This window comes from Polyergus mexicanus, unplaced genomic scaffold, assembly GCF_030449975.1.
Source record: "Polyergus mexicanus isolate NDT 795.1 unplaced genomic scaffold, iyPolMexi1.0 SCAF_14, whole genome shotgun sequence".
Taxonomy (NCBI): domain Eukaryota; kingdom Metazoa; phylum Arthropoda; class Insecta; order Hymenoptera; family Formicidae; genus Polyergus; species Polyergus mexicanus.
The window spans coordinates 3,621,670-3,642,906 of NW_027223334.1; the positions used below are offsets into that span (position 1 = coordinate 3,621,670).

A 21,237-nucleotide genomic window follows, 5' to 3' on the forward strand; every position below is an offset into this window, starting at 1 on the left:
AAGCAGTGGTATCAACGCAGAGTACTCAATACATGCATCTAACACAGTCCACAGCTCGGAAGAGAAGACCCGCAGCCGCAGTAGCAACAACATCCGTTGCTATAGTAACTAGGGCCTTGTTAAAGCTCGTTGCTATGCGCTCGGGTCTTCTCTTCCGAGCTGTGGACTGTGTTAGATGCATGTATTGCGATTAGCAAAGAAAATTATTAAATCAGTGGTGAGCATATTGAACAATATACTATATTGGACAACAAGAGCTATCCAGAAAATAAGGCAAGTAAAATCTGTAACCTGTAATCTTTATGAAATAGTTTTTGCTTGAATATGTAGTACATATTTACATAATTATTCATGTGTTAAACATTACAAAATAATACATACATTCAATCAGCTATGCCGAAGCGTAAATATCTGTCTTCGCATATTTCAACGAGATATCGCCGTAAATTAATTAGAGAAGAGAGTGATGAATTATTTCCACTTATTTGTAATGAAAAACCTAGAGTAAATTCGTGCGTAACTGTAAGTAATTCCACTTTAAATAATGACAATGATAAAATTGTACATGTCAATATCAATAACGCTCTTTCCGAAATTGTACAAGAGACAAAAAATTTACCATTTTCCGATGAAACGAATATTTCCGAATCTGATGCTTCTTTGAACAATATATTTTCGCACGAAACTTTAATAAGAGAGAATAATAATTCAGAAAAAGAAAACAATGATTTTGAGGCATTCTTAGTACAATGGGCTATCACGTATCGTATTTCTCATGTAGCTTTATCACATTTATTATCTGGTTTAAAAAAAGTACATCAATTTTTTTTTAATTTACCAAAATGTGCAAAGACATTACTACGTACACCACGATCTTCTGTTATTACTGACATATTTCCTGGTCAATATTGTCATTTTGGTATTGAACATGGTGTTCTACAATTTTTATCTACAAGTAATAGTACAGTTTCATCTTCTATTCAGATTCAAATCGGTATTGATGGTGTGCCGATATCTCGATCCAATTCAAATCAATTATGGCCCATTTTAGGTCGAATCATGCCTTATGGAAAAGTATTTCTAATTGGTTGCAATTTTGGCAAAACCAAACCAGCGGATGCAAATGAATTTTTAAAACAATTTATAAAAGATATAAATATTTTGATTAATAAGGGCATAACTAATAACAATGAAACAACATTTCCAGTGTCAATACACTCTATCATATGTGATGCTCCTGCTAAATCTTTCATTACACTTACTAAAGGACATAGTGGTTATTTTAGCTGCACAAAATGTACAATTGAAGGTGAATTCATCGCTAACAGAATTTGTTTTCCCAATTCTGACTGGCAAAAAAGAACAGACGCTAATTTTCGTAATCAAACTCAAGAAGAATATCATCTCGGTCGTTCTATTTTATTAAACATTCCAAATTTTGACATTGTATCTCAAATTCCATTAGATTACATGCATATGATATGCATTGGCGTTGTTAGGAAGTTGATAAAATTATGGATAAGTGGTCCTCTTAAAGCTAGATGTTTATCCTCGCAACGAATAAAAAATGTTTCTCAATTTCTTCTCGATATTAGACATCTTATTCCAAAAGAATTTGCAAGAAAACCGCGAGAAATTCAAGATTTTGCACAGTGGAAAGCAACCGAATTAAGACAATTTTTGTTATATACCGGTCCTGTTATATTACAAAAAGAAGTAAATCCTGATATATTTTCAAATTTTCTTACTTTACATGTTGCTGTTCGGATTTTATGTCAAAATAATAGTACAGTTGAATATATTGAATATGCGAATAAATTATTGAAACATTTTGTTGAATGTTTTATCAAAATTTACGGGCCCGAATTTGTATCCCATAATGTTCACGGTCTTCTTCACATAACTGACAGCGTAAAACAATTTGGGCCATTAGATACTTTTAGTGCCTTTCCATTTGAAAATTTTATGAAAGAATTAAAATCTCTTTTGAGAAAATCTGAGAAACCATTAGAGCAAATTAGCAATCGTTATGCGGAAATGAGTTTTTATAAAATCAAATCTGACGATGCAGATATATCAAAAATAAGTGTAAAGAATTCACACAAAAAAGGACCGTTGATATCAGGTTGTTTCAATCCACAATTTTTGAAGGTTGAATTTCCCCATTTTATTATTTCAATCAAATCTTCTGATAATTGTTGTCTCATAGAAAAAGATATTGTCTGTTTGGAAAATATCGCAACGTCGAGTGAAGGTAATTATATTGCAATAGGTCGTAAATTCAAAATTGTTGAAGAACTTTATAATAATCCATGCAGTTCTATTCATTTGGGTATATTTAAAGTAAGTCAATTATCTGACATTCAAACCTGGCCTTTGCATAAAATCAGTCATAAATTCGTAAAATTGCCATACAGGAATGAAAGATATTTCGCAGTAATACCGCTTATAAGCACTACATATTAATAATATTTGTATATTGCGCTTTAATTTGTTTAATAAAAAATTAAAATAAATTCTGACAATAAAAGCAAAATAAAATATGACAATAAAATAAAAAATTAAAATGATTTCTGATACACAATAATCTATACAAATTGAAATCTTGTTTACAATATTACTCGTAGAAGCTCTTTTGTATAATTTCACAGGAAGATGTCGAATCGAGGATTTATCGTCGTAGAATTCTCCGATGGTATCCAAGTAATACCCAAAATTTGGTTACAAAGTGAGGATGTATGCAAATATCCTTCACATTTCAAAACGGATTTAAGACTGCGAAAGGCAATTGAAAAAGAGGAAATACCAAATTCTGATTGGCCTTCCTTTAAAATTAATCGGATTTTTGGCGAGTATTGTAAGTATTTCAATAAAATAGCTTTTATTGCTGTTAAGTTTTACCTATTCATAATACTAAATGTTTACAACATTTTCAGCGTCTTTACAAAAGGCTGATGCGAAAGCAGAAAAGGCCTTATACACGTCAGATATGGATACTGAGAAAGAAGCTAAATCTTATAGAAAATATAGAGCGAGGAAAGTTTTATCTTCATCCGAAAGCGAAGAAGAGTCATGCACAAGTGCAATTTTGCCACCTGCTCCATGTCCTCCTGCAAAACGTAATTATAAACAATTCTAATCGCGTATATATATATATATATATATATATATATATATATATATATATATATATATAAAATTCATATATATCTCTCTTATATTTTAACATTATATTTTATTTTATCAATATGAAAGGTCAACGACTGTGCAATACAAACGAAACAGTACAATGTGAAAGTGCATCCATTACACGTTCTTGGGATTCTGCAAAAAAATACAAAGTATCATCACAAATTTCAAACTTGAGCTCCTACTCATCATCTTTGCAAGGTGAGCAAATTTATTACATATCTCCATGTAACAATGCATATAATATTATATAAAATTTCATACTTATAATTAATATTATCAGTAAGTATAAATTTAAAAATGTATACATAATTTTTTACATACAATATTTAAAATAATACATATACAATATTAATAATATTTTAAAAATTGTGTGCCTACATATTCTATCTATACATATATGGATATACGACGAAATATACATATATGTATATATAGAATAATATATATATGTACTATACTCATATAGTTTACATATATAACTTGTCAAAATTCCATTTTCTTTCTAACTCCTATTTTGAATGCTAAATGTATTTATAATATATTTTATGTGCAGATGCGAATGATTATGGTACTTTGTACGAAAGAGATGAAGAAGCGCTTAACATTGCTACAAGAGAGAAAAATCGAGACAATTCAATACACCGACATATGAATAAAATGGAGGAAGTTGGTCGATCTAACTGTACGCAAGGAAACCAATATATAAAGGAAAAGGAAAATAATAATTTAAATCATCAATTTTCACAAGCTGCGATTGGTAAGTAAATGTAATACATATAAATATAATATATTAACACATACACACGCCCACACACACACACCACGCGCGCGCGCGCACGCCATTAATTTTATACATATATATTTCATATTTATCATTAATATTATCAGCAATTATAAATTTAAAAAAGTATACATAATTTTTTACATACAATATTTAAAATAATACATATACAATATTAATAATATCTTAAAAATTGTGTGCCTACATATTTTATATATACATATATGGATATACGACGAAATATACATATATATATATATAGAATAATATATATGTGTGCACTCATAAAGTTTACATATATCTTGTCAAAATTCAATTTTTCTTCTAACTTCTATTTTGTATGCTAAATGTATTTATAATATATTTTATGTGCAGATGCGAATGGTTATGGTATTTTGTACGAAAGAGATGAAGAAGCGTTTAACATTGCTACAAGAGAGAAAAATGGAGACAATTTAATACACCGACATATTAATAAAATGGAGGAAGTTGGTCGATCTAGCTGTATGCAAAGAAACCGATATGTAAAGGAAAAGGAAAATGATGATTTAAATCATCAGTTTTCACAAACTGCAATTGGTAAGTAAATGTAATGCATATAAATATAATATGAACACACACACACATACGTACGAACACACATGCACGCACGCACACACGCACACGCATACGCACACGCATGCACCATTTATTATATATATATGGACCGTTTATTTTGAAAGTGGTGCAAGTCCATTTTCTTTTGTTTCGAGAAAATTAAATGTTAGCAGATCTGACAATTAAAAAATATAGGTTAATTATGTGAAGTCTGGGAATGTTTGTACTAATTTATCAATATGTAATTTGATTATATAAATTTCTTTTAGGCAAATTTAACTAAAATAATATATATTTCTAGGCTGCAAATGGACTTACACCACTTTCATAATTAGTCAATTGTAAATATCATTTAATTTCAATTTTGAAATAACAAATATCACTTAAAATATATTTCATATTAATCCAATTTTGTTTATAAATAATAATAAGAAATAAAATAGAATTTGTATTTTTTATTTTGAACGTTAATTATATTTATATATTGTTAAACTTAACACAAGATATTGGTATTATTAAATATTTATGCTCTTCATGTGGCAGTGTTTTGAAATATTCATGATGCACAGGAGGTATATAAGGTAATAGCTGCTGCATATCCTTATATTTTTCGTATGTAATAGGCCTGGCATCGTGATGGAAATTGGACTTACACCACTTTCATAATCAATGGTTACGCAATTTCTTTTACCGGCCAATTTTAAATTGAACAAAGCATTGGCATTTTTTAAGATATTAAATACTAACTAGTTATAAACAAAAAGTTTACACTAAATTAAGAATAAATTACGTCATATCTCATTTTTTAAAAAAAAGGACTTACACCACTTTCAAAATAAACGGTCCATATATATATATTTGAAATAAATGGTGTACATATAGAAATTTTGCAACTGTAATAGAGTTTAGCAATTGTGTATTGTGAGCAGATTTAGCAATTGTAAGGCCTTTATTTATACGTGTTAAATTGTTTTCTATACAAATTTAAAAATAATAGGTATTACAACTTTTACCTATTTCTAAAATTTTTAATAAAATCTATTATTATTATTATTATTTTATAGTTTTATATAACTTTTATATAATAGATATGCGAAAGATAACAATAATAATAAATATTTTCATATAGAACTATCAATTTAAAAAAAAATGCGATAATCTACATTTTATTTCTTTCATTAGTAAAATTGTATAGTATATCGAAATACAATATATGTTCTTGTCTGCTATATTTTTTGAAAAAGCAACGTATGTAATGCCACTAATTTATATGTTTTATATACAATTTATATATTTAATTCACTATACTTATTACATTTTATTATATTATTATATACATTTATATACATTTATTTATATATATTATATACATGTATATGCTATTTATACATTATAAGTGTATATATATATATATATATATAACCGTTTATTAATAATAAATGCTATTTACAGTGGATCATTTCAAGAGATTAACAAGAGAAATAGTGACTATAAAATATGATATGAGACAAGCATTGAGCTTATTAGATATTTTAGTTGAAAGAACTAATAAAAGCACAGAATGTGCAAGTACGAAATTTTCTTTTGGTGACGTTGAAAATCGGTTTCCGTTGCAAACTGTAGCCCAATTAGCGGAAGTTGAGGAGATTTTGAAAGTTTCAGATTCCCAACATAACACTGAAATAGTAAGTTAACGCATATAAATTTATATACAATATAATAGTCATATATATATATATATATATGTATTTCACAATTATTATCAAATCTTTTATAAGTACATTATATAATCAATCTTAGGTAAACTTTTCCACAGTAAAAACATTGTATGTCCTTTTCAGAAATTTTAATCCCTATTTTAATTTTATACATATAAATAATCCCAATTAAAATAATTAAGCGTAAAAAGCTGGTTTTTTTTACTTATAAGATTATCACATTTCATGAGATGTATTAATCATTTAAAATTATTATTAATTATTTATTAGATATTATCAGAGATATTAATCACTTAAAATTGCTATAGAAAATGATTGAAGATTGTTAAGAAAAAGACATTACTTTATTTAATCTAATAATATATTACTTTTACTCTTACCTTATAGCGCGTATATATCAAATCTATCGGAGGAACATGCGTCGATGATGCCGTAAAGAGAACGTTGTATAAAACATTCTCAAATAAATTGGCGGAGAAATATAACTGGGAAGGCCGACGCGGAAAAGAGCCACTGCATAAATTGGAACTAATAAAAGTTATTTTCAGTAAGTTTGTTTATATGTAAATATAACTGCAAAATATCTTCTGTTAGAAGATATTTTATTTTTTTTTTCTCTATATGCGTGTAAAAATGACAGCTAATTAGTTTCAATAACTTGCCATGGAACATTCTGTATCATATATAGATATATTTATGATTATTACTTTAATCAAATTTAAAAAGTTTTTGATGAATTAAATTTTATTTCCATTTTTGCATTGTATAACTTAGAAATAATTATTAAACAAAGATAATACACTATGAATTACTATAGTCATCAATCAATTAGTATAGAAGAAAAAGTTAAAATAATGAAAATATTTTTAGGATCCATACTTCACAATATCCCAGATTCCGATCAGGGCAAAATACAACGAAGGGTTATGGAGTGGTTTCGACATTCAAAAGCGAGACATGAAAATGAGAAGAAGCGGACCCATAGATGCGAAGGCAACGTTTCTAATTTATCAGAATAAAGAACTGGAAAGGTATATTAATAATGTCAAAAGGTATGAAATATTAATTATTTTAATCATTACTGGCAACATATTACATACAAATTCTATTGTACGTTGTGTTATAGAATTATTTGCATATTTCGCAGTTATTTTCACTTGCAATAATGTACGTAAGTTCGTTTTCAGCTCTTTTTATGAAACAGTCACTGATGAAATGCGATGTGCAAGTTTCCAATAGCTTATTATATCGCAAGTCTGAGACTTCCTAAAAAAAAAAAAAAAAAATTAATACAAGATATGAGTAGATATAGCGAAAAGATAAGAAGGGGAGAAATATATTATTGTTTTAACACACAATTTTCTAAACTCGTATTCAGAATAATGTTTATTTTTTATATGTTTAGATTTTTATATGTATCTATACTCACCATTCACGCTCATCACTGTATATTGAAATTAAATTTGCATGGCTCTTTAATTATAGATTATTTCCGACACTATTTGTACACTACTATTGCTTATGTTTCTGTAAAAGCCATTGGCTTTAAGTAGAATGGACTGGGTTTTGATATTCACTGCTAATATTGAAAATCAATAGTATATGTTATGTAAATTATAAATTTTCAGTATTGAGAGCCATTAGAAAAATATAAAAACAGTAAGATTTAGACGGTAAACAAATTGATCAATCACAATTGAGTACTCTCGAAATAACCCTAGTGAATCTCGATTATGATTGGTCAATTCGCTTACTGTCTAAAAATAAGCCTATTATAATAGATTTTACATATGTTTCAGATGTGCATGGACAATTTACATCCACATTTTAATTAATAATAAAAGTTATATAGTTTTTCGAGTTACGCGCATTATAAATATATTAAGATTGCATATAATAATCGAACATATGCATCTGTGTTAATAAAAATTTTTATTTTATGAAATTTTTATTGACACAGATTCGTGTGTTATCATCAATTACTGCAAAATATTTCTTATTTATATGATTTGTATTTGTTATTGGTTTTACAATAAATAGAAAAAGGTTTTTCACAATTTTTTCATTTTTGTGTGTTTACAATTATCTTCCTTTTACTATTAAGATGAAAATAGAACCGACTGATCGAAAAAGTGCGAAATCTTCTTAATTTATTAATTGTACCGTTAAAAATATTTGCAATTTTATTTCATATCGGTTATATATGATAATATATACAATTATAACTTAATTCAAATTTATCAATAAAACCGAAAAAATATTTTTCTTTTCTATAAAAAATTATATACAATACATTTACAGGCAATAACTAAAAAAAAAAAATTTTTGTAGGGATTGTTGGATATGTATTATTTATTCATTTTTCTGTTTGCGTAAATAATTGTATTAAAAACAATTAATATATTTTTGATTTGACGAAATATATTTCTTGTATTTGGTACAATTAGTACACACATAAAAATGAGTAAATAATATAAATTCAACAATTTATGAATGATAGTTTAGTTTTTAATTTTTGTGGAAAAAGCATCCATAATGAATCTATATAACCTCTAGTTAATGTCTATTATTTATCCATCAAAGTTCCACAAAATATCTATGATTACACCATATAACGTTCATGTTACATCTATGAAGACGTCTAATGGATGTTGAATGGAAGTAAGAAATGCGGAACTGTGGATGTCTAATAGATGTCTATAGGAGATTACATGGACGTCTAATAGAGGTTTTGAATCTCCATGATGAACGTCTACTGGACTTCCATTAGAGGTTTTTGTTCCGTGTGGGAAGTCGACTGTACCATGCACACACACATGCAGGTAGCCACACGCGATCATATCAGTGCGCGGCAGATACTCAGCTTAGTCGCGCGTGTTGTGTACAAACGTGTAACAAGATATTATCGTAAAAGTACGCTCAAGGCAGTATTCTACTCTAGAATCTTCAAAAACCTGAAAAAATTTTTTTTTATTTTCTTACAGTTTGGGGTATCAAAAATGTGTCCCTAAAATATTAAGGTGAAATTCGCAAAACTGCTAGAGTTATACAGCTTTGAAGGCCGCGGCGCGGCAGGTAGTTGTTCCCTCGATCCTTGTATCCGTTGTATACCGGCTTCGGGAATTCCTGCGCCTATCCCTTGCCCCTTTTCTTTGGCGCTGTTTGACGTCACATTTCCGTTACAACAATCAGTATCTGTATTGCCAGAAACGGGTCCCGGCTCACACGCACACAATCAGCGCAGAGCGCTCTGCGCAGTACATGTACGAGGCTCTGATTGTGTGCGTGTTAGCCGGGACCAGTGATGCCAGAATTGAGACGCGAGCAACATGACTCCGTAGTGGAGGGGATACACACACAAGCGTAAACCGTGTGCATGTAATGCGCAGAGCGCTCTGCGCATTACATGCACACGGTTTACGCTTGTGTGTGTATCCCCTCCACTACGGAGTCTTGTTGCTCGCGTCTCAATTCTAGCATCACTGGCCGGGACCCGTTTCTGGCAATACAGGTCAGTATACTTTCGAACTCTGAACGAACTAGACGTGTATTTTTGAAAAATGGATAAGAAAGGCAAACGAGGTGGTTACGCGCGTAAGTCAGTACCAAAAAAAAGAAAATTTTGCGGAAATCGATATAGTTTCGAAGCTGATACTGAATATGCCAGTACATCAGCAAAAAAATTTAAAGATAGTAGAGACGACGAGTTTCGTATAAACAAAGAACACAGCTATAGCATTCTCAACTTTTTTTCGGTATTCTCTGCTATCAGTGCACTTGTTATGTGTAAAAAGTGTAAAAAAGACATAACTTTTACTGAAGCAAGTCCGCGTGGATTGGGTTTTAAAATAGCAGTGGAATGCAGTTGTGGTGTAATTTATATCGACTCATGTCCTTTGATTGATAAAGCTTTTGAAATAAATCGAAGAATAGTTTTTGCCATGCGACTTTTAGGCATTGGTTTAAAGGGACTCGCCTTATTCTGTGGAATTATGGATATTGGTCAAGGACTTGCTGCGAGAACATATTATGCATGTCTCGAAAATATTCATTGTGCAAGCGAAGCAGTCTATGACATTGTGACGAGAAAAGCAGCCGAGGAAGAAAAGGAAGAGAACGCTAAATACGGTAATCCCCCATCGGAATTGACTGTGTCCGGAGACGGCACGTGGAAAAAAAGAGATTTCACCTCGCTGTTTGGCGTCACCACCCTCATTGGAGTATACTGTAATAAAGTCATCGATACAGTCGTGAAATCGAGTTTTTGCCAATTATGCAATTTATGGAAAAATAAGTATGGCACTGCGGAATACGAAACTTGGAAGAGCAGTCATGATGATGAATGCACAATCAATCATCAAGGTTCTGCTGGCAAAATGGAAGTGGATGCGGTAAAGGAAATGTTCTCGCGATCGATGGACAAGTTCCAAGTAAAGTATAAAAGATATGTAGGGGATGGAGACAGCAAAACCTATAAATCTCTTGTAGAGGCTATGGTATACGGTGAAGACTTTGTCATTGAAAAAAAAGAATGCATTGGACACGTTGAAAAACGTATGGGTACGAGACTACGTAATGCCAAGAAAAAGAATAAAGGCATCGGTGGAAAAGGAGCAAGAAAATTAACAGACAAAGTCATCAATGAACTGACTACGTATTACGGCTTGGCAATACGAAGAAATGCAAATTCATTACCAGAGATGAAGAGAGCTATATGGGCCACATTTGACCATAAAAGATCGACCGACGATAATCCACATCACGAAGACTGCCCTGAAGGCCCTACGAGCTGGTGCGTGTGGCGTAGAGCGGAAGCTATAGGAACACTAGACACTTTCGCACATGGCAAACCACCGCTGAGTAAACATAAAGTATTGCTACGGAGAAAGATATAACTATTTCCTTTTTTTCAGACACTTACTCAGTTACACTCATATCTATTTTTTCTCTTTGCCCATTCTTCTTTGTCCATCTCTTTCTTATCCGAGCATATTATATATACATATGTTATATATTATTTACATATGTGTATATATTTGTGTATATGTAATAATAATTTTAAATTTATTAAAATATCATTAATCTTTTGCTTGTTTGTATATTTCATTAAAAATTGATTAGATTTATTTTGTAATAGTAATTGTGTCACAGTAGTTAGTTAGCCAGAGACGATCAATGAGCTGGTTGTTGAAAGAAATATTTTCCACCAAATGCGTTTTGCATATACACCTTGGTTGAAAAATGTATCCCAAAAGCGATCAATTCGTGAGCTGGTTGTTGAAAGAAATATTTCCCACCAAAAACGTTTTGCATGTACCCTTTGGTTGAAAAAATGTATTCCAGTAGCGATTAATTCGTGAGCTGGTTATCGAAAGGAATATTTCCCGCTATATGCGTTTTGCATGTACGCTTTGGTTGAAGAATATATCTCAGAAGCGATCAATTCATGAACTGGTTGTCGAAAGAAATATTTCCCACCAAAAACGTTTTGCATGTACGCTTTGGTTGAAAAATGTATCCCAGAAGCGATCAATTCGAGCTGGTTGTCAAAAGAAATATTTCACATCAGATGGGATTTGAATGTGTGCTCTGGTTATTAAAAAAATAACATTTTGTCCCAGAAGCGATTTTTATTCGTGTGCTGGTTGGTTTAAAAAATATTTTATTCCAGAAGCGGTTTGCATATGCGGTCTGGTTATTAAAAATATATTTTATCCCATAAGCGATTTTTATTCGTGTGCTGGTTGGTTTAAAAAATATTTTATTCCAGAAGCGGTTTGCATGTGCGCTCTGATTATTAAAAATATATTTTACTCCAAATGCGATTTTTATTCGTGCGCTGGTTGGTTTAAAAAATATTTCATATCATATGTGGTTTGTGCATGAATATTCTAGTTATTAAAAAACAGTTATTCTAGAAGAAATTTAAAAAAACTTCCGTTTTTGAAAGACTAAGTGTGCAATATCTGGTATTCCTTCATATGATTGCAACCAATTATATATAGTAATAAAACTTACAAATTATTGGAAGGAATTATTATTGTAATACCTAGCAATGTGTGTGTATTTTTTTCTTTTTTTGATGTCACCAAATTTCGCGTATATAATAGTCTATCAGGATGTGTATATACAAGTTGATAACTAATTGAAAAAATATATATCGTTATTAGAAGGCAATCCTTATGAAAAAAAATACTCCAAGGATGTAAAGAATATGAGGAAACGGTTTTGTAATATTATAGCAAGCAATAAACTGCTGCCTTTTATAAAATGATAAGAAATTATGATTTTCAAAAATCTATTCTGATACTCGTAACAATATTGGTAAAAAAAAATGCCTCAATCTCGCTTGCAAATTATAATCGCAGATGTATATGAAAATAATAAATAAAATATTTTAGTTGCGTTCTTACGAAAATGGGCGATGGATTTGCCCATTTTATATTTTCAATATTCAGAATATTGTAAAACTACATTATTCTATTGCGACCAATATAAACAATGTATTGTAAATCTATTACAAATATATAAACACACACACATTTACATATACAATCAAAAAGATATATATATATATATATATATATATATATATATATATATATATATATATAATATTATATATACTTATATAAATAATACATTTTTGTTATATAACCATAGATTATATCAACTGAAAAAAAACGAGCTGCATAGATTGTAACTTATAGAAAAAGTTACATGATAATATCCAGAACATATATATATATATACGTATATATATATATATATATATGTCAAAGGGTCTGTTCCGGGACATTTAGAAATCTCATATTTTTTTACTATATTCTGATAAAGCATTAAGATTCAAACTCATTTTGATCTTAAAGAATTAAATATTTCTTTCCGTTTTTAAGATATCACGTTTTTAAAGTTTTCCAAGACACTTGCATAATGACAGCTTCCAGAGCAATGGTAATTTCCAGGACTGCCCTGGAAAAATTCTATGTATAATGGTATATTCCAGGACAAACATAAAATATATAGAATTTTTTTCAAACACTCTAATCTTCGAAGGATCTTCTTTTGTGACCATTTTAATTTTTAATTGGCTTACATTAAAGCTAAGAGATTGTCCGCCGTTACTGTAAAGTTTCTATAATAAGAGTTAAGGTTCCCTTAATCAACCAATCAGCGCGAAACAATTCGCCGACCGGGTTGCGTGGATTGGTTAGGATGTGATTTGTGGATTCTCAATACTCAATCGTAACCATAACCACTACCAAGTCCGTAAATCGTAATATAATACGGTCTTAAATATATTTCTATGTAAAACCAATTTATACTGTACATAACACACTATACTCATTGGGCGCGTTCCACTTCACGACCGCAACGCTCACGATATCATTTCATCTTTGTTGTTCACTGAAAGTTAAACAAAGACAGATGATGCTCGCGAACGTTGCGGTCGTTAAGTGGAACGCGCCCATTGTCATCTCACCGTCATTACACACATTAACGCACTATAAAATATTCTTCTAAGACTTTCAAGTATATTATGTATCAATTCACATTATTTGCTTTATTTAAAATCTGTAGAAAAATATTATATAACCTTATGTATAATGTGAATTAATCTTAATTTCCTAAAATATAGTGTAGCTTAAGTCTTATTATAGAAACTTTGGTTGCGTTCAGTAGAGAAATTGCTTAATTATCCTCTTGTCGACATTCGACGTTGATTTGATGGCTCTAAAAGTAAGAGCCAATCACGTTCAATTGCTACTGAGCGGTTTCTCTACTGAACGCAGCATTTGTTATCGAAAACGACACGTACTGTAGGCATATTTCAGGTTATGTAGTCTTGAATTGCGCGATAACCAGTAGTTTTGGTGAAAATACTGTACATGTACATCGTATTCCATATTTTTAGCTTTTATATAGGGTGTCCTATTTTAAAGGACCCACTCAAACATCTCAGAAACACTGCGTTAAATCGAAAAATGTTTCAAACAAAAGTTGTGTGGCTTCAAGGGGGCCATAAGACGGTGACAATGATTTGACCTTGGAAAATCATTTGAAGGTCATGTGAAGGTCAACTTTAAAATCTTAAATAGAAATCCCCATTTTTTATTTAGTATTCTTGTAGCTTGCCTCGAGAGCTTTTCAAAACACTATAATAAACTATTTTTTTATTCAGTACTTTTTGAGTTATTTTATATTTTAATCTGACATCTTTTGATATAAAAAATTAAATATCTCATAAAATAGTTAGTTTTTGATAATCTTACCGTAATACTTTTATGTACAGAATAATGATACAAATCAATAAGTATAAAAAAATAATAGTTTTAAAAAAAATTATTTACAATGTATTTTTTTAAACAATTATTTGTTTTTTTGCGCTAATTGATTTGTCTCATTATTCTGTACATAAAAGTATTACGGTAAGATTATCGAAAACTGAATATTTTATAAGATATTTAATTTTTTATATCAAAAGATGTCAGATTAAAATATAAAATAACTCAAAAAGTACTGAATAAAAAAATAGTTTATTTTAGTGTTTTGGAAAGCTCTCGATGTCAGCTACAAGAATACTAAATAAGAAATGGGGATTTCTATTTAAGATTTTAAAGTTGATCTTGACATGACCTTCAAATGATTTTCCAAGGTCAAATCATTGTCACCGTCTTATGGCCCCCTTGAAGCCACACAACTTTTGTTTGAAACATTTTTCGATTTAACGCAGTGTTTCTGAGATATTTGGATCCTTTAAAATGGGACACCCTGTATATCATGTTTTCCTTACTTAAAATTAAACATACTAAACAATTAATCATTGTGAAATCTAGCAATGTAACTCGTAAAAGAAAGAAAGATTATTAGATAAAACTAGAAAATGGAAAACGTTGCGTTGGAATATTCCTTTGTAAGTCGGGTAAGTAGAATATTATATTTAAGCTTTGGATAATTATAGAAAGTTACAATAAATACAAGTAAAAATAAAATATACAAGTTATAATCGCATTAAAAATAGTATATATTCTAAAGAAAGTTTAATTAATAAAAACTAAATGTAATAAATAAATCGTCAAATACGTATAAAAATTAACCATATTAATTGTTTCCAAACAGCTATAATAAAAAATAAAGTAAGATTTGTTAAAGAAAATAAAGTTTCAATAAATATTAAAATATTTTCTATGTTTATCCAACATATTTCGAGTAAAAATATTATAATTAAATCATTCTATAAAGAAAGAAATCTATATCCTATTAAAAAAAAACTATAAATTAACATGACCATAGTTCGTAATTGGAATCAATTTCATTAAGCCAATAATTTCATTAACTGCATTTTAAGTCAATTGATACTCATAAAATACTTTTGATTGTTAGCATATAATTTAACAATTAGAATTTGTTAAACAATTGAAAAATTATTTCTAAAAGCAGTTTTTAATACAATTAGATATAAAAATATATTAAATAGCTATAAAATATATTATTTTTTTTATATCAATCACTTGACTGCTTTAAAAACCGATCAGTGCATGGGCTGAAAAAGTATTGCAATATTCTTTATTAATATCTTCAAAACAGCGATTTTAATATTAATATAAAATAAAATATAAATTAAGATTATACGTACAGACTAACGATTGTTTAAAGCCAATAGCCGAGACAATAAATAAATACAAAAGAAAAAATTGTACATTAGAAGATATAACTTAATTTTCGCTTCAATCTATTTTAGCACACTTATTAATTAATAAGCAGAATTATTAATTAATAAGCTTTAGTGTTTAAATAATAAAAATATTAAATTTCAAACAAAACATTCTCTAAAAAATTTTACAAAAATTAATGTGAAACACGTTATTGCATATTAATTATAAAATGAATAATGTATTCCTTATTAATTCAGAAACATAATCAGAAAACCTACCAATGTTTGTAAGTATATTGTGTACGTACATTAAATATATTAAATTCTTGGAAGAAGTGAAAATATTGTTTTGTAGCCTAACGTTCGTTTCCAAGACACAAACATACTCTCATAAATAATGTAATATTAAATACTTAAATGAAGAATTCGCTTCGAAATACATTTATCCTAAGTCTCTTTCAAGTAACTTACAATTTTTTATTTAGATGTCCCGCCAAATTTTCCAGAAAGCAATCAAGGCGTTGGCATAAAGATTTGCACATTTGTTATATATGAGTAACGTCTTTTTACGTTATTGATAATATTGTTATAAATTACACTTTGTGGAATGATGTGTGCTGAATAAAGTACCAGAGGAGTCTATGGTTTCGGGGGGTGTCGGGAAGAACGCTTAGAGTCCACGCACACGTACGTTGGTCCGAGCCGCGCCTCGCGAATATTCGCACTTACACTCAATTCGATGATTGTCTGCCGGTTGATGATATCCTTTCGTTCACTGAGATTCTTGCGAACACCGTGAAATTGATTTCTAGATCCGATCCGAATAGCAACCAAATTCCGAGAGCTTTGTCGATTTTTCCAAAGACAGCGTGCGCTATGAAAGACCGTTACTCGAGGCATAAAGACTTGCACATTTGTTATATATGAGTTACGTCTTCTTACGTTGTTGTTAATATTGTTATGCATTACACACCTTTGTAGAATAATGTGAGTTGATATTACCTGACCGCGTTTTCAAATGCTTGTACGTACGTTAAATTTTTGAAAGAAATAAAAATATCATTTTGTGGCCTAACGTGCGTTTCCAGGATACAAGCATATTCTCGTAAAAAGTGTCATATTAAACACTTAAATGAAGAACTCGCTTCGAAATACATTTATCCCAAACGTCTTTTAAGTAACTTACGATTTTTTATTTAGATGCCCCGCCAAACTTTCCAGAAAGCAATCAAGGTGTTGGCATAAAGACTTGCACATTTGTTATGTATGAGTTACGTCTTTTTACGCTGTTGTTAATATTGTTATGCATTACACACCTTTGTAGAACGATGTGAGTTGACATTACCTGACAGCGTTTTCAAATGCTTGTACGTATGTTAAATTCTTGAAAGAAATAAAAATATCATTTTGTGGCCTAACGTTCGTTTCTAGGACACAAGCATATTATCGTAAAAAGTGTCATATTAAACACTTAAATGAGGAACTCGCTTCGAAATACATTTATCCCAAACGTCTTTCAAGTAACTTACGATTTTTTATTAATATGTCCTGCCAAATTTTCCAGAAAGCAATCAAGGCGTTGGCATAAAGACTTGCGCATTTGTTATATATGAGTTACATCTTTTTACGTTGTTTGTCATCAATATTGTTATGAATTACACACTTTTGCGGAAAGATGTGAGATTGCCTGACGCTGACGTTGTCTGACTGAATTTCTAAATGTTGGTATATACGTTAAATGTGTTAAATATTTTTAAAAAGTGGAAACATCATTTTGTAGCCTAACGTTTGATTCCAGTACATAAAATGTTTTTCGTGCATAATGAAAATCAAAGTGACTAATTTCACATTATACACAATAAATTTTTAATCATAGTTTTTCAAGATTATTTGTACTTCAAGTATTATTAAAAATCGTTGTGTTTTTTTCAATCTCATATCTTTTTATATATTTATATACTATTTTACGCGATTTTCATAATTATATAAATATATTGACGGTTTTTATGTTCGAAATTCAATAATACATTATATATACTTCAATTGGAACTTGTTGTGCCTCCGGAGAGGCACGGTAGTTGGGATCGTTTGCCGGAAGGAATTTAGGAATTCGGGCTCCGTCCGAGAACTTCACTGTCTTTATTTGCTTAGAAATGACACCTTTGCATTTAAATAAATATATTAATATCTATTTTATTCGTGACTTGGCTTGATTACAATGTTCCCGCACTTTCGCTCGCGTCGCGTATCGCGATAACGGATATCTTGAAGTGCGCGTCTAGAGTCGAGTTTCGGTCTCGAGACTCGCCTCTCGCTTCTTCGTGTATATTTCTGCCGACTGCGTGGCTATTCAATATTATAATAATTATTGATACTCGTTTTGACACTCGCGGTTGTTAGAGATATTGCTCGCGTAAAGGAATAAAGTTTGCCCGTTTGGTAGTTATTGTGACTATTATTAATTAATGATCAAGATTGTTCGCGTAATATTAATGGTAAAGACTGCCCGCGTAATATTGATGATAAAGACTGCCCGCCGTTCGTTAGCGGTGGGCCTTTTTATTAACTCCCTTTGGCTACCCGGGAGGGGGTCGTTTAGCGACAAGGCCGTGTGTCGTGTCGCTTGATTTTGGCAATATCCGGATGCAAGCTAAGAAGTTCTAAGTAGGACTTCTTTGCTTGCACTTTCGAAATTTCTTTATTCCTTTTTATTTCGCTTTTAAGTAGAACTTCTACGTTGCATTTTCGCAATGTCCTTCTTCCGCTTGCCCTGATTTCCGCGTTTTCGCAATGAAATGATTGCACGGTCGCTTGGGCTTAGCGTGTGGCTCGCGTTGTCAGCGCTTTGTTCGGTCAACGCTCGTAACGTGATCTGTATTTGCGTTACACAATCGCGTTGAGCAATCATATAAAATAATATGTATTTAGAATAATATATTTAATGATTCGTGTATAGCCTGTTCGGGCTATAACACATTGTTAGATAACATTTGTATACATGTCTTTTTTTTGTATATACATTTGGATGTACAATTATCATATCTACATACATTAGTTTTCCAGGACTGTCCTGGAAACTGCCATTTGACATAGAATTCTTCCAGGTCAGGCCTGGAACCATACAAATGTCTCGGAATATGCCAATAATTATCAAGAAGTGTCTCGGAACAGACCATTTGACATATATATATATATATATATATATGTATATATATACGTATTGGTATGTATGTATCATACATACATTTATATACATTCATATATACATTTATTGTATATACATGCATACATGAATATATGCATATATATATACATACATATATATAAAAAAATGTATATACAAACGTATATAGATGTATGTATGATACATATATATATATATACAATATATATATACAATATATATATATACAATATATATATACAATATATACATATATATATATATATACGTATTGGTATGTACCCAGATAGCCAAGTCTGTTCGAACAGATTTTGCCAAACGTCTGCTACAAATTTTTGTCAGCAGAAAGATTCCAGATTGTATACAAAGTCTGTTATATCAGATAATGATAGCATAATGTCAACAGAAATGTTACAAACCTGCTGACATAATTTGACAGTAGATCAGTAGCAGAAACCGAGCAGGATTTGCATAGAATTATTATAGCAGATAGCCAGCAGAAACCGAGCAGGATCTGCACAACGCAATTTGATGTCAAATTGATAGCAGAAATCGAGCAGGATCTGCTAACATGACTTGACATCAGGTTGTCGGCAAAAATCGAGCAAGATTTGCGCGCGCGCAATCTGATGGCAAATCGGCAGTAGAAGTCAAACAAAATCTGCAGCTTTTAGCATTCATATAATTTATTGAAATAGTATAGTTTATTCGCTTACAGCTATGCGGCGCACTATTCACTTTCTATATCCGTATTCAAGTTCTTGTTACGAGGCTATATATAATGCCTGCAAAATGCGGCTAATAATATTGTAATTATTTCTATCAATTTAATTTCTGGTACGATTCCCGTACCGGGAATTCAGATATTGAACTGATTTTTAGAAAATCAGACAGATAAATATCCGATATTTTCACTTATTTGAAAAGAAATTATCCAAATAAGTGAAAATCGTTCGTTATTATATCTATTTAAGATATAAAATAGAAATTAACTTCCATATAAATAAAATATTTTAATTTTGATTTAATTTCATAAATTAATTATTCAAATTTTCATATATATATTACATTAATACATATTATTAATATTATAAATTTATGTTATTAATACAAACGTCAGAAAATGACATCAACTATTGACGTCATTTTTGAATCTTATGAGACCTAACTTTAGGATTAACTCTAATTGGTTATTTTGTGACCAAAATTTACTGTCATTTTATTACTTGGACTCGAGACCCTTAAATGTACCATTTTATATAAATGTCTAGAAATTGCTCGATTTTTGCTGTCAATCTGCCGTCAGATTGCGCGCAGGCTCTGCGTGATTTCTGCTGCCAATCTGCTCACATTGCCTGTCAGCAGGCTCTGTCGACAAAACCTGAGCTTAATGTGGTCACAGATGGCTATGGTTTTAGCATGGAATTCTGATTAAATTTGCTGCCAATCTGCGCGCATGCTGCTAGCATTTTGCTATCTGGGTATGTATCATACATACATTTATATACATTCATATATACATTTATTGTATATACATGCATACATAAATATATACGTATATATATACATACATATATATAAAAAAATGTATATATAAACGTATATAGATGTATGCATGATACATATATATATTCTGGATATTATCATGTAACTTTCTATAAGTTACAATCTGTACAGCTCGTTTTTTTCCAATCAATATAATCGATGGTTATATAAGAACAATGTATTAGTTATATAAATATATTATATTATATATATATATTTTTTTTCTTTTGTTATTGTTTAGATAAATATTTATATATATGTAATAAAAATTTACAATTTACATGTATGTGTGTTTGTTTATGTGTGTGTATGTACACACACACACACACACACACACACACACACACACACACACCCACACACACACACCCACACACACACACACACAGAGAGAGAGAGAGAGAGAGAAGAGAGAGAGAGAGAGAGAGAGAGAGAGAGAGAGAGAGAGAGAGAGAGAGAGAGAGAGAGAGAGAGAGAGAGAGAGAGAGAGAGAGAGAGAGAGAGAGAGATTTTGTTTGATTGATCTTTATTAGCTTTCTCAGCTATTTGTAATACAAATCTAGTT

At 30.3% G+C, this 21,237-nt stretch overlaps 2 protein-coding genes and 2 long non-coding RNA genes across 4 annotated transcripts; 3 read left to right on the top strand and 1 right to left on the bottom strand.

Moving 5' to 3' along the window:
• Nucleotides 1-2,531: 2,531 nt before the first annotated feature.
• LOC138939352 (uncharacterized) lies at nucleotides 2,532-4,940 on the top strand. Its single transcript, XM_070307044.1, has 6 exons — nucleotides 2,532-2,857; nucleotides 2,937-3,119; nucleotides 3,256-3,390; nucleotides 3,746-3,949; nucleotides 4,349-4,552; nucleotides 4,872-4,940. Exons 1-6 carry the CDS (start codon nucleotides 2,656-2,658, stop codon nucleotides 4,913-4,915), a joined length of 972 nt encoding a protein of 323 aa, XP_070163145.1. The 5' UTR covers nucleotides 2,532-2,655; the 3' UTR covers nucleotides 4,916-4,940.
• Nucleotides 4,941-6,164: 1,224 nt separating this feature from the next.
• Nucleotides 6,165-7,486, top strand: LOC138939353 (uncharacterized). The gene is made up of 3 exons (XR_011447829.1): nucleotides 6,165-6,255; nucleotides 6,676-6,835; nucleotides 7,159-7,486. It is a non-coding gene; the product is annotated as an uncharacterized lncRNA (long non-coding RNA).
• On the bottom strand, nucleotides 6,171-7,860 carry LOC138939354 (uncharacterized). Its single transcript, XR_011447830.1, has 4 exons — nucleotides 7,718-7,860; nucleotides 7,389-7,554; nucleotides 6,669-6,816; nucleotides 6,171-6,247 (listed from the first exon to the last, which is right to left on the bottom strand). It is a non-coding gene; the product is annotated as an uncharacterized lncRNA (long non-coding RNA).
• Nucleotides 7,861-9,848: 1,988 nt separating this feature from the next.
• LOC138939530 (uncharacterized) lies at nucleotides 9,849-11,183 on the top strand. Its single transcript, XM_070307392.1, has one exon. It carries the CDS (start codon nucleotides 9,849-9,851, stop codon nucleotides 11,181-11,183), a length of 1,335 nt encoding a protein of 444 aa, XP_070163493.1.
• The last annotated feature ends 10,054 nt before the right edge of the window (nucleotides 11,184-21,237 follow it).

Bases quoted from the DNA above. Each gene is read 5' to 3' on its own strand.
- LOC138939352 (XM_070307044.1), top strand. From the start codon at position 2,656: ATGTCGAATCGAGGATTTATCGTCGTAGAATTCTCCGATGGTATCCAA. The intron at 3,391-3,745 runs GTGAGCAAATTT...TTTTATGTGCAG, and splicing joins CTACTCATCATCTTTGCAAG to ATGCGAATGATTATGGTACT. The intron at 3,950-4,348 runs GTAAGTAAATGT...TTTTATGTGCAG, and splicing joins ATTTTCACAAGCTGCGATTG to ATGCGAATGGTTATGGTATT.
- LOC138939530 (XM_070307392.1), top strand. From the start codon at position 9,849: ATGGATAAGAAAGGCAAACGAGGTGGTTACGCGCGTAAGTCAGTACCA.